The sequence below is a fragment of the Balaenoptera musculus genome, chromosome 17 (assembly GCF_009873245.2).
Source record: "Balaenoptera musculus isolate JJ_BM4_2016_0621 chromosome 17, mBalMus1.pri.v3, whole genome shotgun sequence".
Taxonomy (NCBI): domain Eukaryota; kingdom Metazoa; phylum Chordata; class Mammalia; order Artiodactyla; family Balaenopteridae; genus Balaenoptera; species Balaenoptera musculus.
Genome location: NC_045801.1, coordinates 55,905,063 through 55,925,619, shown reverse-complemented (window position 1 = coordinate 55,925,619; position 20,557 = coordinate 55,905,063). Strand labels below are relative to the sequence as shown.

General features: G+C 37.7%; 1 protein-coding gene across 2 annotated transcripts in view; it reads right to left on the bottom strand.

Moving 5' to 3' along the window:
• The window catches only part of ZFAND1 (zinc finger AN1-type containing 1), a 28,165-nt gene extending 8,107 nt beyond the window's left edge, over window positions 1-20,058 (bottom strand). For both annotated transcript variants that reach the window (XM_036830694.1, XM_036830695.1), the window contains exons 1-6: window positions 19,945-20,058; window positions 16,990-17,032; window positions 15,981-16,020; window positions 13,454-13,578; window positions 13,275-13,366; window positions 12,361-12,482 (exon numbers count right to left, since the gene is read on the bottom strand). In XM_036830694.1, the coding sequence (XP_036686589.1) occupies window positions 12,361-12,482; window positions 13,275-13,366; window positions 13,454-13,578; window positions 15,981-16,020; window positions 16,990-17,032; window positions 19,945-19,999 (477 nt within the window). In that variant the 5' untranslated portion in view covers window positions 20,000-20,058. The remainder of the gene's footprint in view (window positions 1-12,360; window positions 12,483-13,274; window positions 13,367-13,453; window positions 13,579-15,980; window positions 16,021-16,989; window positions 17,033-19,944) is intronic.
• Between the last annotated feature and the right edge of the window lie 499 nt (window positions 20,059-20,557).

Genomic DNA, 20,557 nt, shown 5'->3' with positions numbered 1-20,557 from the left:
TTCAATAGGAAAATGGTGACATAAGTCACATTATATCCACACCACTTGGAAAGCTATCCAAGCTTTTAAAGAAAATGATTTAGAACCATACCAGTTCCCTTGGGGGAATTTGTTAGGCATTCATGAGAAGAATATATAGAGATAAAAGGATATATTATCTACCTGAAACAGGCTTTATTTTTATCCATAGGCTTAATCACTATCTGAAATTGTAGTATATATTTAATAGCTGTCTCATCCTACTGAAATATAAACTTCATAAGGGCAGGGACTTTGTTTCACCTACTGTTGTATCCCCAGGTTTCTTTTACCTACTGTTGTATCCCCAGGACCTGATATATAGCACGTATTCAAAAAAAGTGCTAACTAAATGAATATCATGCCATTTTTATGAAATAATGACCCTAAAACACTCTTTATGTCTTTGTATGCATATATCAATAGCCATTTTCATTTATGTAAAATTATACACATGTATATACACACATATACATGGGTGCATATATATATAAATAATATATGTCAGTACATATATGTATAAACACACACAAATACTAATGATACAGGGGAAAAAGTTCTATCTATAGACCTGCATGCTCCATGATAAAGTGTTAGGTGTGTTGAGAACATGGTTTCTGAGGCAGTCTCCCTGGTTTCAATTCACAGCTCTCCACTTACTAGCTGTGTTACTACCAAGTTACTTAACCTTTTTGTGCCTCAGTTTTCTTGTCTATTAGGCAGAGATGATAGTACATATTTCACAAGCCTGTTGCGAGGATTAAATGTGATAGAAGAGGACCTGGAACAAAGTTAGCGCTATAGAAGTTTTTGCTATTATGTTTTAAGTAATAAAAGAATTGCAAAGTAATGTGAATAATATTATTGGATACTTTAGAGCAGGTCTTCTCAACTATGTCACTATTGACATTTTAGACCAGAAAATTCTTTCCTGTGGGTGCTGTCCTATACACTGTGGGACATTTAGCAGCATTCCTGGCCTCTACCCACTAGATACCAGCAGCACCCCCATGCCCAGTTGTGACAACTGAAAGTGTCTCCAGACATTGCCAGATGTCCCCAAGGGGGCAAAACCATCCTCAGTTGAGATGGACATGAGCACAGGAGGGTGTGTTTAGTTTTTTTCCTTTATACAGTTTTTAAAAGTTACCCTTGTTGAAAGTATGTATCTTTATAATTTTAAAAACAAATAAAGAAGTTTTCAAAAAAGAAATATTAAGGATAATCAAAGAAGAAGACTATAATCAATGGTTTCTAAACCAGCAGAATGAAAGGGAATACAGAAAATTCAGTCGATACAAAAAATGACTGGAGGGCTTCCCTGGTGGCGCAGTGGTTGAGAATCTGCCTGCTAATGCAGGGGACACGGGTTCGAGCCCTGGTCTGGGAAGATCCCACATGCCACGGAGCAGCTGGGCCCGTGAGCCACAACTGCTGAGCCTGCGCGTCTGGAGCCTGTGCCCCGCAACGGGAGGGGCCGCGATAGTGAAAGGCCCGCGCACCGCGATGAAGAGCGGTCCCCGCACCGCGATGAAGAGTGGCCCCCACTTGCCTCAACTAGAGAAAGCCCTCACATGAACCGAAGACCCAACACAGCCAAAAATAAAATAAAATAAATAAATAAAGTAGCTATAAAAAAGAAAAGTGCTTTAAAAAAAAAAAAAAAAATGACTGAAGAGAAATAAATAATAAAAGGAAAAGGATGATGAGCAAAGAACATAAGATGGAAGAAATACATTCAAATACATGTGATCGTAATAAATATAAATGGGTTCAACTCACCTATAAAAGAAAGATACTATCAAATTGGATTAAAAAAACAAAGTCCAGCTACATGCTGCTTACAAGAAACACCCTAAAAATAAAACAACAAGAAAAGTTGAATATAAAGGCATAAAGACATAATAGTTAACTATTTATCAAAAGAAAGGTAATGAAACAATATTATTATAATTCAAAACTGGATTTAAGGCAAAATTCATAAAGAAGACATAACGATGAAGAAATTCAATGTATCTGATAATACACAACTCAGCAAAACTATTAGAGTTACAGGAATAAAAAACCTGACAAAACCACAGCTACAATGGGATTTTGATACCATCTATTTCAGAAACTGATAGATCAAGCCAACCAAAAATTAGTAAGCATGCACACACATATACATATGGATAGAGAGAGAATGCAAATGAAATAACAAACAGGACAAAATGTAAATAACTGGTACATTTGGGTAACAAATATGAAAATATTCTTTGTACTATTCTTGCAACTTTTCAGTTTGAAGCTGTATCAAAATAAAGTTACCAAAAAAAAAAAAAAAATACACCTAACAAGTAGGTTGAAATAAGCAAGTTCATTATTCAGTGTGAGAAGTTAGAAAAAGAACATCAGAGAGAATCTAAACAAAGCAGAAAAAAAGAAATAATAATGTAAGAGCAAAATTAGTGAAGCAGGAAGCAAAGAAACAATAGAGAGGTCAATAAAACCAAAACATGATTCTTTGAAAAAACTAAAATATAAATTAAAAAAGTAAACACAAACCTCTAGCAAGACTGTTCAAGGGGAAATCAAAGAAAAGTACGAATGAAAAATATTAAGAATGACCAAAGAAAGACACAATAGAGATTTGGGAACATAAGAAAATAAGTTGAACAACTTTATAACAATAAACTGAAAGATCTACATGAAACAGAAATTTTTAAGAAAGATGTTATTTACCAAAATATATTTCAGAAGACATAGATTATCCAAATAAGCCAAGAACTATTTAATACATTAAAACAGTATTCAAAATTCTCCCCTCAAAAAAAGGCAACAAATCTGAAAGTTATAACAACCATTACCAAACCTTCAAGAACAAATAATACCCAACTATTTCAAAGAACAGAAGAGGGAAAGCTACTCAACTAATTTTATTTTTTGGCTAATAATGTGAAGACAAAACACTAAATAATATATTAGTAAATCAGTTTAGCAGCACATTTTCAAAGAATTATATACCAGAGTCAACTGGTTTATCCCAGAATATGTGGGTGATTCACAACAAAAAAAATTGATCAATGTAATTTACCACATTGATAAGGAAAAAAAACTCGACATAATCATCTTACTAGATGGAGGGAAAAAAATTATAGCAAAATTTAATACCTATTCTTGATATAAATTCCTAGAAAACTAGGAATAGAAAAATATTGTTAACCTAAGGAAGGCTACTATCAAAAATCTACAGCAAATATAATATTTAATGACGAAACTTTAGAATAATTTGCATTAAAAGTCAGAAATATGATGAAGATGCCTGCTATCACTCATATTATTCAACATTGTTGTGGCGATTTCAGCCAATGCACTAACACAAACAATAATAATGAGAAGGTGGAAGAGCAAGAGAAAGCAAATTTGAAAAAAAAACAAAAACAACTCACAAAACTGTCATTTGCAGAAGATGTGATTACACAGAAAACAAGCCAGGAAATCTGTAAACTATGGGAACTATTAGAGTTTATTTGTTGGATGGAAGGACACTATACCACAACTAGGAATAAACAATTAGAAAAATGTTAATTTTAAAAAATTACCATTTAAAATGGCAGCAAAAATTATGAAGAGCCTAAGAATAAACCTAAGAAAAGACATAAAATATGTATGGTAAGCGTTATAGGATGTTCCTTAAAGACAAGAAGACCTAAAAAAAGTTGGATAGACCATGGAGATGAATGGGAAGAGTGAAATTTTAAAGATGTCAACTGTCTCTAATTTTAAATTCAGTACAATTTCTATCAAAATCACCATTTCACAGAACAGGACAAAGTGATCCTGAAATTTTTACAAAAGAATAAATGGCCAAGAATAGACAGAGTTGAAAGCAAAGAATGAGGTGGAGAGTCTTGTCCTACTTATTATAAAGCTATTATAATTAAGACAGTTTGATATTAATGCAAAGAGAGACAAACAGACCAAAGGAACTGAATTGAGATCCCCAGACTAGTCCCACATATACAAAACAATCTGGTGTATGACAGAAATGTCATTACAAGAATGAACGCTTCAATACCTTATGTTACAATGATAGGTAACCCATTGGGTGGGAGGAGAAGGAAGAAATCTCTGCCTCTACTTACTTACAATTAAATTCCAGATGGAATAAAGAGCTAAACAACAATATAAAATAAAACTTTTAAAGGAAAATGTAAGAAAATAACTTATTTTTAAAAGTACAATCTTAATGAAATCATTAATAAATTTGAGTGTATTAAAATTTAAGAAGTCTGAATTACTAAAGAGATCAAAAGCAAAGTGAAGACAAGCCACAGACTGAGAGATTTGTGCAACATACTTAATCAAAAAAAGATTAGAATTCAGAATATATAGACCCTTATAAACCTTTCTAAAAGTTCCACAACCCAACAGAAAACATGGGCAAAGGATATGAACAAATAATTCACAAAAGAAAGCCCAATATCCAATAAACATATGCAAAGTAGCTGAACCTCACTAGCCACAGGGAAATTCAACTTTAAACCTCACTGAAGTATCATTTCACATCTATCAGATTGGTAACAATGAATAATACCCTACAGTGGCAAGAAACACTGAAACTCTCAGATACTACAAGGAGATAAATCTGTACAACTACTTAAAATAAAAAGTTGACACGGAGGGGAGAAGGCAAGATGGCGGTGTGGGAAGACGTGGAGTTAGCATCTCCCCACAACTAGGGCACCTGTCAGCCACTGGTGGGGGACTTTAACCCCCAAGGAGAAGGGAGGAACTCCAGAGTGAACCGGTAGGATGTAGGGGGACCGAGGTGGGAGGAGAAGTGGAGGCCAGACAAGACCGGCATGCCTGAGGCCAGGAAAATCAGGAGAGGCAGGTGAGAGAGACTCTCCGGGAAGAGCAGGAGAGGAGCAGAGGGCGATCGCCTGGCCCACGGGGGCCGGGGAGCCTGCTGAGCTCCCAAGCCGGTCCCCCCCGCCCCACACACAAAGCCCCATCCAGGCCATGAGGGTCCTGGGGGCATAGGAGGGAGGCTGGGGAGATCAGGAGTGGCAGGCGGGAGGGGCCATCAAGGAGGAGCGGGAGAGGAGCAGAGGGCAATTGTCCTGCCCACTCGGGAACAGGGAGCCTCTGAACTCCCAGGCTGGTCCCCTGCCCTCCAAACCTCCCTCCAGGCCACGTGGGTCCTTGAGGGCATAGGAGGGAGGCCAGGGAGATCAGGAGAGGCAGGTGGAAGGGGCCCTCTGGGAGGAGCGGGAGAGAAACAGAGGGCGACTGCCCCGCCCACTCACCTGCTGAGCTCCCAGGCCGATCCCCTGCTCTCCAAGCCCACTACAGGCTGCGTGGGTCCTTGGGGGCATAGGAGGGAGGCCAGGGAGATCAGGAGAGGCAGGCAGAAGGGGCCCTCCCAGACCCCAGACTGGAGGAGCAGGAGAGGAAAGGAGGGCGTCTGTCCTGCCCACTCGAGCCCAGGAAGCCTGCTGGGCTCCCAGGTGAGGTCCCCTGCTCTCTAAGACCAGGAGTGGGGGGCACGCCTGGGCCCCTTCTGTTCCTTGAGCCTAAGCCTAAGCCTAAGTTCCTTTTCCAGCCCTGTGGGATCTGAGCATTGGCCCCGCCCACCGCCCAAACCTCATACTTGCTTAGGCCCCACTCTCTACAGCCAAGGCCTTCCCCCCTCCTTTTTTTTTTTTTTTTTTTCTTTTCCCTCCTCTTTTTTACTACTGTGGTACTGATGTACCTTCCAGCTGTTGATTCATCTATATTTTTATTTTTACATTCTTTCTAACATATCTCTTAGTTTCCTAATCTAATTTTATTTTTTACTTTGTTATTGTTCTCTCTTTTTTTTTTTGCCAACACACGTGGCTTGTGGGATCTTGATTTGCAAGCACGGGGTTGGGTGGAAGCTCCTGCAGTGGGAGCTCCGAGTCTGGACCACTGGACTAACAGAGAACCTCAGACCTCAGGGAATATTCATCGGAGTGAGGGCTCACAGAGTTCCTCATCTCAGCACCAAGACCCAGCTCTATCCAATAGCCTACAAACTCCAGTGTTGGAAGCCTCAGACCAAACAACCAGTAAAACTGGAACACAATCCCACTCATTAAAAAAAAAAACATGAGATAGCAAAAAAATACAGCACAGATGAAGGAGCAAGGTAAAAACCTACAAGACCAAATAAATGAAGAAAAAACAGGCAATCTACCTGAAAAAGAATTCAGAGTAATGATAGTAAAGATGATCCAGAATCTCGGAAATAGAATGGAAGCACGGATTGAGAAAATACAAGAACTGTTTAACAAAGATCTAGAAGAACTAAAGAACGAACAAACAGAGATGAATAACACAATAACTGAAATGAAAAATACACTAGAAGGAATCAATAACAGAATAACAGAGGCAGAAGAACAAATAAGTGAGCTGGAAGACAAAATGGTGAAAATAACTGCCGAGGAGCAGAATAAAGAAAAAAGAATGAAAAGAATTGAAGGCAATCTCAGAGACCTCTGGGACAATACTAAACACACCAACATTCAAATTATAGGGGCCCCAGAAGATGAAGAGCAAAAGAAAGGGTCTGAGAAAGTATTCAAGGAGATTATAGTGGAAAACTTCCCTAACATGGGAAATGATATAGTCACCCAAGTCCAGGAAGCACAGAGTCCCATATAGGATAAACCCTAAGAAAAACACACCAAGACACATATTAATCAAACTAACAAAAATTAAATTCAAAGAAAATATTAAAAGTAGCAAGGGAAAAACAAAAAATAACATACAAAGGAATCCCCATAAGGTTATCAGCTGAGTTTTCAGTGGAAACTCTGCAGGCCAGAAGGGAGTGGCAGGATATAATTAAAATGATGAAAGAGAAAAACCTACAACAAAGATTACTCTACCCAGCAAGGATCTCATTCAGATTCAGTGGAGAAGTCAAAAGCTTTTCAGACAAACAAAAGTTAAGAGAATTCAGCACCACCAACCCAGCTTTACAACAAATGCTAAAGAAACTTCTCTAAGCAGGAAACACAAGAGAAGAAAAGCACCCACAAAAAGAAACCCAAAACAATTAAGAAAATGGTAATAGGTACATACATATCGATAAGAATCTTAAATGTAAATGGATTAAATGCCCCAACCAAAAGACACAAACTGGCTGAATGGATGCAAAAACAAGACCCATATATATGCTGTCTACAAGAGACCCACTTCAGACCTAGGAACACATACAGACTGAAAGTGAAGGGATGGAAAAAGATATTCCATGCAAATGGAATTCAAAAGAAAGCTGGAGTAGCAATACTCGTATCAGATAAAATAGACCTTAAAATAAAGACTGAGAGATAAGGAGGCACACTACCTAATTATCAAAGGATCAATCCAAGATGAAGATATAACAATTATACATGTTTATGCACCCAACACAGAAGCACCTCAATACAAAGGCAAATGCTACAACCATGAAAGGAGAAATTGACAGTAACACAACAATAGTACGGGACTTCAACACCCCACTTACACCAATGGACAGATCACCCAAACAGAAAATAAATAAGGAAACACAAGCTTTAAATGACACAATAGACCAGATGGATCTAATTGATATTTACAGAACATTCCACTCAAAAGTGGCAAAATACACTTTCTTCTCAACTGCACATGGAATATTCTCCAGGATAGATCACATCTTGGGTCACAAATCAAGCCTCGGAAAATTTAAGAAAACTGAAATCGTAACAAGCATCTTTTCTGACTACAATGCTATTATGACACTGGGAATCAATTATAGCAAAAAAACTGTAAAAAACATAAATACATGGAGGCTAAACAGTGTGCTACTAAATAACCAAGAGATCACTGAAGAAAAAATTAAAAAATACATAGAAACAAATGACAACAAAAACACAATGACCCAAAACCTACGTGACACAGCAAAAGCAGTTCTAAGAGGGAAGTTTATAGCAATTCAATCTCACCTCAAGAAACAAGAAAAATCTCAAATAAACAATCTAACCCTACACTTAAAACAACTAGAGAAAGAAGAACAAAGAAAACCCAAAGTCAGTAGAAGGAAAGAAATCATAAAGATCAGAGCAGAAATAAATGAAATAGAAATGAAGAAAACAATAGCAAAGATCAATAAAACTAAAAGCTGGTTCTTTGAGAAGATAAACAAAATTGATAAACCCTTAGCCAGACTCATCAAGAAAAACAGAGAGAGGATGCAAATCAATAAAATTAGAAATGAAAAAGGAGAAATCACAACTGACAGTGCAGAAATACAAAGGATTATAAGAGACTACAACAAACAACTATATGCCAATAAAATGGACAACCATGAAGAAATGGACAAATTCCTGGAAAGGTACAATTTTCGAAGACTGAACCAGGAAGAATTAGAAAATATAAACAGACCTATCACAAGTAATGAAATTGAAACCATAATTAAAAATCTTCCAACAGGGCTTCCCTGGTGGAGCAGTGGTTAAGAATCCACCTGCCAATGCAGGGGACACGGGTTCAAACCCTGGTCCGGGAAGATCCCACATGCCATAGAGCAACTAAGCCCGTGCGCCACAACTACTGAGCCTGTGCTCTAGAGCCCACGAGCCACAACTACTGAGGCTGCATGCTGCAACTACTGAAGCCCACATGCCTAGAGCCTGTACTCTGCAACAAGAGAAGCCACTGAAATGAGAAGCCTGCGCACTGCAACGAAAAGTAGCCCCCAGCTGCCGCAACTAGAGAAAGCCCACACACAGTAACAAAGACCCAACGCAGCCAAAAAATAAATAAATTTAAAAATAAATAAATAAATAAATAAATAAAATCTTCCAACAAAGAAAAGTCCAGGACCAGATGGCTTCACAGGCGAATTCTATCAAACATTTAGAGAAGAGCTAATAACACCCATCCTTCTCAAACTCTTCCAAAAAATTGCAGAGGGAGAAACACTTCCAAATTCATTCTACGAAGCCACCATCACCCTAATACCAAAACCAGAAAAAGATATCACAAAAAAAGAAAATTAGAGACCAATATCACTGATGAACATAGATGCAAAAATCCTGAACAAAATACTAGCAAACAGAATCCAACAGCACATTAAAAGGATCATACACCATGATCAAGTGGGATTTATCCCAAGGATGCAAGGATTCTTCAATATACGCAAATCATGCAATGTGATACACCACATTAACAAATTAAGGAATAAAAACCGTATGATCATCTCAGTAGATGCAGAAAAAGCTTTTGACAAAATTCAACACCCGCTTATTATAAAAACTCTCCAGAAAATGGGCATAGAGGGAAACTACCTCAACATAATAAAGGCCATATATGACAAACCCACAGCAAGCAGCATACTCAATGGTGAAAAACTGAAAGCACTCCCACTAGGATCAGGAACAAGACAAGGATGTCACTCTTGCCACTCTTATTCAACATAGTTTTGGAAGTCCTAGCCACAGCAACCAGAGAAGAAAAAGAAATAAAAGGAATACAAATTGGAAAAGAAGAAGTAAAACTGTCACTATTTGCCAATGACATGATACTATACATAGAAAATCCTAAAGATGCCACCAGAAAACTACTAGAACTAATCAGTGAATTTGGTAAGGTTGCAGGATACAAAATTAATGCACAGAAATCTCTGGCATTCCTATACACCAACAATGAAAAATCAGAAAGAGAAAGTAAGGAAACACTGATATTTACCATTGCACGAAAAGAATAAAATACCTAGGAATAAACCTGCCTAAGGAGGCGAAAGACCTGTACTCAGAAAACTATAAAACACTGACGAAAGAAATCAAAGATGACATAAACAGATGGAGAAATACACCATGTTCTTGGATTGGAAGAATCACTATTGTGAAAATGACTATAGTATCCAAAGCAATCTACAGATTCAGTGCAACCCCTATCAAACTACTAATGGTATTCTTCACAGAATTAGAACAAAAAAATCTTACAATTCGTATGGAAACACAAAAGACCCTGAAAAGCCAAAGCAATCCTGAAAAAGAAAAACAGATTTGGAGGAATCAGGCTCCCTGACTTCAAACTATACCACAAAGCTATAGTAATCAACACAGTATGGTACTGGCACAAAAACAGAAATTTACATGAATAGTACAGGACAGAATGCCCAGAGATAAACCCACGCACATATGGGCACCTAATTTACGACAAAGGAGGCAAGAACATACAATGGAGAAAAGACAGCCTCTCAGTAAGTGGTGCTGGGAAAACTGGACAGCTACACGTAAAAGAATGAAATTAGAACACTCCCTAACACCATACACAAAAATAAACTCCAAATGGTTTAAAGACTTAAATGTAAGGCCAGACACTATAAAACTTTTAGAGGAAAACATAGGAAAAACACTCACATAAACCACAGCAAGATCTTTTTTGATTCACCTCTTAGAGTAAAAGAAATAAAAACAAAAATAAACAAATGGGACTTAATTAAACTTAAAAGTTTTTGCACAGTAAAGGAAACCAACAAGAAGACAAAAAGACAACCCTCAGAATGGGAGAACATATTTGCAAATGACTCAACAGACAAAGGATTAATCTCCAAAATATACAAAGAGCTCATGGAGTTCAACATCAAAAAAACAAACAATCCAGTTAAAAAATGGGTGGAAGACCTAAATAGACATTTCACCAAGGAGGACATACAGATGGCCAAGAGGCACATAAAAAGATGCTCAACATCACTAATTATTAGAGAAATGCAAATCAAAACTACAATGAGATATCACCTCACCCTGGTCAGAATGGCCATTATCAAAAAAGCTAGAAACAATAAATGCTGGAAAGAGTGTGGTGAAAAGGGAACCCTCCTACACTGTTGGTGAGAATGTAAATTGATACAACCACTATGGAAAACAGTATGGAGGTTCCTTAAAAAACTAAAAATAGAACTACCATATGACCCAGCAATCCCACTACTGGGCATATACCCTGTGAAAACCATAATTCAAAAAGAGACATACACCACAATGTTCATTGCAGCACTATTTACAATAGCCAGGACACGGAACCAACCTAAATGTCCATCGACAGATGAATGGATAAAGAAGATGTGGCACATATATACAATGGAATATTACTCAGCCATAAAAGGAAACAAAATTGAGTTATGTGTAGTGAGGTGGATGGACCCAGAGTCTGTCATACAGAGTGAAGTAAGTCAGAAAGAGATAAACAAATACCGTATGCTAACACATATATACGGGCTCTAAAAAAAAAAATGGTACTGATGAACCTAGTTGCAGGGCAGGAATAAAGAGCCAGACATAGAGTATGGACTTGATGACACAGGGTGGGAGGGCGAAGCTAGGGTGATGTGAGAGTAGCATTGACATATATACACTACCGAATGTAAAATAGTTGGCTGGTGGGAAGCAGCAGCATAGCACAGGGAGATCGGCTCGGTGCTTTGCGATGACCTAGAGGGGTGGGATAGGGAGGGTCGGAAGGAGGCTCAAGAGGGAGGGGATATGGGGACATATGTATGCATATGGCTGATTCGCTTTGTTGTGTAACAGAAACTAACTCGGTATTGTGAAGCAGTTATACTCCAATAAATATCTATTAAAAAAAAAAAAGTTGAAAATATCTAGTAAAGCTGAAGATGAGCAAACCCCATGATCCAGCTTTTCTATTTCTAGGTATGTTCCCTAGAGTAGCATTTTTCAATTTGATGGTCTCAATCCTTCAGGGGCTACAAAATCAACAATCTTTAAAGTAGAATAAAAAATATCAGAAAATACACATACACATAAGGTATACACATACACATCAGTTACTTACTGAAACTGTGTTAAGGTATGTATGTATGTACATATGTACTAAATTGTTATAGAAAATGTAACTGGCAATATGGAGTTTTAAAGAAGCTGCCCTAGAGAAATGTTCCTACAAGTACACATGGATGTTCACTTTTGAACAGTTTATAATAGCAAACAACTTGGAAAAGAAATCTGAATTGTGTTCACTAAAAGGATGGATAAATGGATATTCATACTACAGAAAAATGTGAGCTATCAAAATGAATGAATAAGACTCAACATATCAACATGGATAAAGTTTTAAAAAATGATACCAAGGGTAAAAGAAAAAAGTTGAAGAAGGATACATATGGTTTACTGCTGCTTCTATAAAGTGAAAAAAACTCATAAAACTATGTATTATTTATGCAGACTTATACCATGTAATAGTAGAAATGATACATATAAGGTTCTCATACTTAATGAGAGGGAAGAGTAAAAAGGGAGCTCCAACTATATTTAGAACATTTTGTATTCTAAAATCTCTAAGACCAACCTGTGGCAATGATTTATCTCCATTAGCACGCATCTTTAATTTCATTAATGCTACCTTTGCAGCTGTTTCACTATTTTTTGCACCTTTCCGTCGTTTACTTGCTGTCTCTCCTGTCTTGGAATCTAAGAAATAAGTGTAAGCATATAAGCAAATAAGAACTTATACATTTTCCAGAGTTTTATTTTTATTATTATTTATTAACTATGGCCCTGAAATGTACATGAATTACATATAATAGAAATATATAGAGACCACATTCATTTTATAGGTATGATCAATGGAAAAATACCACTGAGTTGACCTAAGTGATTTCCACATCAAAAACTCAAGTTATGTGCCTCTTTCCAGCTTAAATCTATTTAATCCAGAGCAAGCACGAACACTTCTACAGAGAATTTTAAGATTTGGTTATAGAAGATTTTAATTTGACTAATTTAATTTAATTTAATTTAAAGTAATATCCTTAATATAAAATGAAAATTCAGCTGAACTAACATGGTAGCAGACAGACTGGTCTAAATCACAGATACATTCTTTCCTCATATGTCCGAATATCAGCAGCATTCATAGGATAGCTGACTGGGCTTAAACTTTAGTCTTTAAAGAATGTAAACCACTTCTTTAGCCTCATGAATACAATTTTTAGCCAAGATGGTTAACCAGCTGATATAAATGGTCCAGCAAAAGAGAACATCTGGTAGGGTATTTCCATAGAATTTCCAAATTTTCATTGGAAAGCCTTGTGAGAAATACTGTCACAAGAATGTCACCAAAATCTATAGCAAGTTATAACCATCAGGGTTGCTAACAACACCTTCCATAACCGGCAAGCTGACACGAGAAGCAGGGCTCTGGAACTCATATAGAGTATAGAGCAGTAGGGAAACAACAAAACAAGCTTTCTAGATACTTGCCAATAATGTCTTTAACAAGTTTCTGAGTGGCAGCCATACGAGACTTAGGGATTTCCAGTTCTTCACATTCATGATCTGACTGATGACGATGTCTATGAGCAACAGAAGAGTGACACTAGTTCATGTATTTGCATATGACTTAAACAGATATGCAGAGTTTGAATGGTCTCAGTGATCACCTCAGGCAAAAATTCTTCCCACAATAAGGACACATAACTGGCACAAGCTCTCTTTCAGCACAGTCCTTGAAGGAGCATGGGTAAGACGTATGTGTATCTGACTTCAGTCTCTCAATTACAGTCACCTGAAAATGTAAAATGGGGGACATGGCATCATATTTCACATTTAAAGCAAATCAACAAATCTATTCTGGATATCCATATCATTTTTGCTTAAACTTATAAGAGAAACTCACACACTCTCACATAGATTATAGAAATTGTTCGTGTGAGAAATGATTACTGTGCTGACTGCTCTACATTTTCAAAGTTTTCCTACTGTGGTGTATTTATCTTCTAAGTCAAGTTAAAATGACTACTCAGTTACTCTCCATAATTTTAGTCTTCTACTTTGTAACATACTACACAAAGATGCCTCCATAATAGTATGCTTAGGTAATCAGCTCATCACTCCTCAAATGGCAAGTCATATCTACTTTCTATACTGGTTTTAGAGGCTTAAATACATGTAAAAGAACACTTAAAATTATGTTTTTCCGTGATACAGAGGGTTTAAGACAGTTTTCACAATGATATACTATTCTTTTTTTTTTTTTAAATAAATTTATTTATTTATTTATTTTTGTCTGTGTTGGGTCTTCATTGCTGCGCACGGGCTTTCTCTAGCTGCGGCAAGCAGGGGCTACTCTTTGTTGCGGTGCACAGGTTTCTCATTGCAGTGGCTTCTCCTGTTGCAGAGCATGGGGTCTAGTTGCATGGGTTTCAGTAGTTGTGGCATGCAGGCTCAGTAGTTGTGACTCGTGGGCTCTAGAGCACAGGCTCAGTAGTTGTGGTGCACAGGCTTAGTTGCTCCACAGCATGAGGGAATCTTCCCGGACCAGGGCTCGAACCCGTGTCCCCTGCATTGGCAGGTGGATTCTTAACCACTGTACCACCAGGGAAGTCCCACACAACGATATACTTTATTTTCTATTTAATACTGTATTACTAGCAAATATTACATCAGAGGAAAAAGAGCTTTTATGAGATAAAAAAAAATCCAGATCACTCAGGCTATTTTGAGTATTAAGTAACTAGGTTTCTAGAACTGAATGAACTCAGTTGACCCTTGCACAACTAAGGGGCTGAGGTACAAACCCTCCATGCAGTTGAAAATCCAAGTATAACTTTACAGTCAGCTCTTCGTATCTGCAGTTCTGCACCTGCAGATCCAATGCATTGTATAGTACATATCTAGTGAAAAAAATCCACGTATAAGGGGACCCACACAGTTCAAACCTATGTTGTTCAAGGGTCAACTGTAATTGCTTGAAATCTATAACCAAAGGGCATTCCTCTATATAAATGATAGTTACATCTTGTTGGAATTAACTTCTTAACTATTTTTTCAAATTTATTCCAATGGTCTAAAGGTAGAAGATTTTTATTTCACCTTTAAATTAATAAGATCTAATTGAGAGACATTCTATGAGACATTCATAAAAATCAAATCATATAAGAAAAAGGAAAACACAGGGAAGATTTACAAGCTGTATAACAAACATCAATATGTTTACTATATGACTCTATATGAGTATTTCCTTCCAAGTAATCCTGAATAATACCAATATGTTACTTAACTTTTATTTCCCTCAAATAAATCACCAAAACTTCAAAGGGACAGATTTTGACTGAAGCTCATTTAACCTTAATTTTCTATAATCAAGAGACTCGGTAAAGTGTTTGGTAAATGGTGGGCAGGAATAAATATCAACCACGAAATGTGAGGTAAATGCTTCTTTCCAAATGGAGTAAATTCAGTTTAACTTTCTGCTGATCTCTGATCCAAGGGAGGTGGAACAACTTCTCTGATTACAAATTTGAGAAAATTACATTAGGCTCCGCTTTCTCTTTTTTTCCTTGGAAGCCTAACCTGGTGCAGCATTGCTGTGACTGGTGGGCAAATCAACCTAATTCTGGATTTCCTTTGCAGACCCTTTTGGCTCTACACTAAGCTGTATCATTCAACTTATTCTTTATCAGTAATAAAGATGATATTTTGGCTTCTATTTAACAGCCCTTTTTAATCTCTTGATTTGGTCTGAATTAGGGTAGGGAGATCTTGCTGGACTACAGGTTTGCTCCTGGTGACCTAAGGCTGATGGAGTCAGAACAATGTATTACCACAGAGTCCTAACACCAGGCACCAGTGAAAATGAACAAAACAGTGAAGCAAGCTGGAGGGAGTATATGATGAGGATGTTAATTCCATTATGTATCTATAAATATATAGCCTAAAGCTATAAGCAGGCTACGTAAACAGAACTGAAGTACAAAGGAATAAGAATTATAAGAACAAAAATTTATAAATACCAAGTAGACTAGTTTATGTTAAAACAAGCTGAGAAAAATAATATAAATAAAGACCCTCTTACATAATCAGTTTATTCTGCCAAATTAATCTGTGGTACACTGGGATTAAATTGAATCAAATTCTGAATGAAAGTACATAAATACAAACATGTTTCACCGGGAGATATTAACATACCTCAGGACAGCTATGTGACTCCCTGCTCCTGTGTTCAAGGCTTAAATAACAACAAAAAAAAAGTGTTTATTTAAATGTAATCAAATAATGTACTTAAAGATAACTGCAGTAATTTGAGATATTTTAATGGTTAGTATCCTTAAGATTAACTACACTCACACTACATTAACAACTCTGCCTATAAGAATAAACTGAAATGACAGATAAATAAAAGATAGAGCATCTATAGTCTCAAAAGTTTTAAAACCCAACTACTATTCAACTTCAATATGAGTACAAAAATTCACCACTCTTAATTACCTTTACTTTGAGTGCTTTAAGGTGTGTGAAAAGGCAAAGACCCTTTTGATTCTTTTATTTCTCAAAAATAATCAGTAATAAAATGTCAAAGGAGTGTTCTAGTTCTGAATGACTTAAAAATATGCATTATTTTTATTTACTTCTAATAAATCTTTCTGAACCATCTTCTGAAAAGAATTTATTCTTACAGTGCTCTATTTAATGAATTAAATACCTGACACTTGAAAGTTTAATTGAAAAGAAAATGCATTTTCCAAAATTCTTGTTTGTTCCCAGGTTTTACTTTGCATGTGATGTGTGTGCAAAGGACGTATAGTACTCAATTTAAGAAATATAAAGGTTGGGCTCTTTTCATTTTATTAATTAAAATAAAGACTAATAATCATAAACTGGATTTTTTTACCATATTCTTTATATTGTGGATATGTTCTCTCCTTGTGATTAAAAGACATATATATAACTTTTACATAAAAATCACACACATCACCCCATTTCTGGAAAGTTTAAAGACTAGCCACATATATGTACAAGTAATCAGAGTCTATGACTAGTCTATTTGCTTTTTTTTCCCCAAGTGATTACTATAATGAATATCAGATATCAGTGGCTAAAGTAAAAACTATTTTAAATCATTCTACTTTTTAGAAATAAATCTCATATTATAAACACTAAAATTACTCCCAAATCCAGCATAAAAAACTTAACTTACCAAAATATTCCTGAACAACCATCACATACAAATGGAAGAAAATCTAAAATTGAGGGGAAATGTTATATGTTCTGGTCAGTAACTGATTTTGATTTAGTTTTCTTAAGTAAAAAGAATCGTAAAGTACTGAACTATGGCTATAGGAGAACTTTCCTTTTTGAACAATATCCTAGTGCAGCAAGCAGTGGTTAAACAAAAGCCATCACAACCTCAAGCACTTTGAAAGTAACTGGATTATCAGAAGATAAATGTTACTTGCTGTAGCATGCTAAACCAGAAAAAAAAAAAGAAGTCCTGTGAGTTTTCTGTTTGTTTCTCAGATTTACTAGGTGGTGTTTCTGAGGACTGTATACTGCAAAAATCCTGCATTTGAAGTGACAATCCTAGGTTTCAATTTTGATTCCACTGCTTACTAACCTAGCAATGCTAGGCAAGTTACTTAACAGTAGAGCTTTGGATTATATACATACATATTGGATATATATATATTTGATATATAGTATACAGTGTATGTATGTGTATGTATACAAAACCAAAGCTCTATTATTAGGTAATATGCATCAAAATAGACATAGATATAAGTATATTGTGTTTGTGTGCATATGTATATATGTGTGTGTGTGCATGTATCTATGCTATATGCCACACCTACCTCACAGGGTAATTGTAAAAAACAAATAAGATACATGTAAAAGATAAGAATAGTAAGATAATACCTGTAATTAACAAGAATAATTATAGCAATTAACTTGTTTTGAATACACTCAACTCTGAGAAAAATCCTGTGGTGACTAGGTAGAGATGTGTTCAAAGAAATTCCAGAAATTCAATGGATGGATTGATTGATACTGCAAACTTTAGTCCTGAATTGTTTCTTTCCTTGCTGTTGAGGAACAACTAAGTTAGGACTAAGTAACAACTAAGTTAGGAAATGAATTTTTGGAAAGCACATGAAAGTATCCATTCTTAGATGTGACAATTGACCATAAATCACTGAATACAATCATTTCTTCTCTGAATTGTTTTCCGTGTACCTCATATTAAATTACAGTATACAGCCAAGTGAGGCTGGCTATATCTAATAACACCACTTTTACAAAATGAAAACAAAAAGCACTGCACTTTAGAGAAAGTTACTATTGCTCCCAAAACATCTCATCCTACAGAGTATCTTAACCCAAAAGAAAAAGAAGAGGTCCTATTATAACCCAAAGGGACCACTGGATGTTTCTGCTTGTGGGACAAGGGGGCCCAAATATCGTTCTTCCTTCACCTGAAAAGCGAACTTAATGCATTTTCACTGTTGTCCTGAAAGCATGATACTGTAAGTATCTGTTTCATACCCAGAAGGTAGGTATACATTTGTCAAAAAGAGAAGGAAACCGAAGTATATAATACTTTACAAAACTTTTATAGTCTCTTTCAAATCGGAAAAATGTACATGCTCACTATTTTGAGACTTTGGTGACCAACTAAATATTAGACGCAAACCAAGAGAATCCAGGGGTGAGAGTTAAGATCAAGATAATTTCCTAACACTTGACACCATCCTTCTATTCATCCAGAAGCAAAATGAAATTTAGGATACTCACTTAACGTATTCTAAATCTTAACTGCTCTCCACTAGTCCAAAAGAGCTAGACCCTGGCCTCATTTCAGGTATTTACACTTTAAGAGACACCTGAAGTTGGAAAGGAAGATGAACTATGTCACAAATGGTAGGTATTATGGACTTGCTAGAGATAATCAGGTATATCAGAATTACATAACTTACAGTCAAAACCCAACTGGCTAAGCTTCCCTATGAAAGATCTGCAAGGAAACATTGGTTCTTGCCTGCTGAATGGCTGAAGGTGGCAGCCAGTGGTGAAAGATACAAATCAGAGTGCTGCAAGTAACAATAACCTAGCAGGGATTGTGTCCTTTTGCCCACCACACACAACAAGTATCATTTATCAACTGCAGCACTCCCACTAATTCTGGGCTAAACCCCAGAGTCCTTCTCAACAGTGATCGGGTGGCTACCTGCTGCCAATGACTGTAGCTGCAATGGGAGATAAAACCTATTTTGTCACCCAGTGTAGTATGAGCCAGATGTGGTAGCATCCATTGGGAGTGAAAGCCAGGTACCAAAGACTGAGCATTCTGTGTGGCTCTAGTGCCTCAGGACATACCTGCTGCAGATGTTTCTAAGGCCTGTACCACACTACCACTGGCGATTATATTGGGCTATGTGTTATCACAAGGTCTCTCAGTTCAGCAGAGAGAGAACATCACCTTATTAATGCTCTAAAAAGCAGCTAACTATCCTGAAAGCTTTTCTGTGGAAAGGGCTATATTTTATACCCTTATGTGGTCCCAGCACCAAAAGAGGTGCTCAGTAAATGTTTACTGAATCAGTGATAATCAGAATCAAAGAATGACAGAGCTGACAGAGAGTAATGATCATCTGGAGGAAAAGCTAAGGGCCTTCTCACTATAAGCTCGTCTCCTGAGCAGCCCGCGAAAATGAGGTTAAAAACTGATCTCACCCAACTCCTTACTCTGACAGATAAGTAATAGATAAGCAAACAAAAAGTCTGGGAGAGAAGTGGCTTGCCCGAGGTCGCAGTGGCAGGTTCAGAAGGGAACTCTCCCGATTCCCAGACCGAAGCGTCCTCCCTACCCGTGCTCATCAGAAAGGAGTGGGCGCGAAGCGACTTCTTGGCAAGGCGCACCCGAAAATCAAAGTTCACACTGCAAGGTATGTTTTTGGGAATCGCACGGTTCCATTCCAAGGAGACCATAAGCCTCTTCCAAAGGCTCAAGGGCAACAAAAAACATGGGCATCAGGGGCATCAACACATGTCACGGCAGACCGCCCCCCCCAAGGGACACGCCCGCCCTGCCTCCTCAGACTCCGCCTCGCCCCACGGCCTTCCCTCCCGCGACCAGAGCTAGGGGCTCCTGAATCACCTCGCTGCCGGCACTGCTCCACCTGGCAGTGCCGCCCAATGTCCAGCTCCGCCATCTCCCAGCGCCGCGAGAGACGGGCACAGCCGCGGCACGGCGGGACGAGGTCGCTAGCGCGGTGCCTGCTGGGAATGGGGTGGGCCCAGGGGCGGAGCCCGCAGGTGGGGCGGGGCGCGTATTGAAAGCGATCGGGCTGCTCCGAGTGCCCTGAGTTCTGAATGTTTGCTCTCTGGGTCACCTAGTGAGGCGGCAGGAGGAAAAGGTGGTTTCTCTGTTCGGTTTTCCCTCGGGCGGAAGTCCTGTCGCCCAGTCCTTAGGAAAATATCCAACTGCCTTTATGGAAGATTGCGTGCGTGCGTTCCGTCCTCCGTGCTGCAATCGGAGTCCCGGACGGCCTCACAAGGATTTTTTTTTTTTGAATTAACATAACTCCATAACTCTAGGAAGCACAGTTTGGCACAAGTATTTGCAGGAATCAAGTGAAGTAGACCGACCCTGGTTCAATTCCTCACTCGTCCTACACCAGTGTTACTTGATTATATAAATGCTCCTTGCAAAGGAGTCAGGGTTTTTAAAAAGTGGACGTTTCCTTTTCTGCCCTGCCCTACTTTTTACA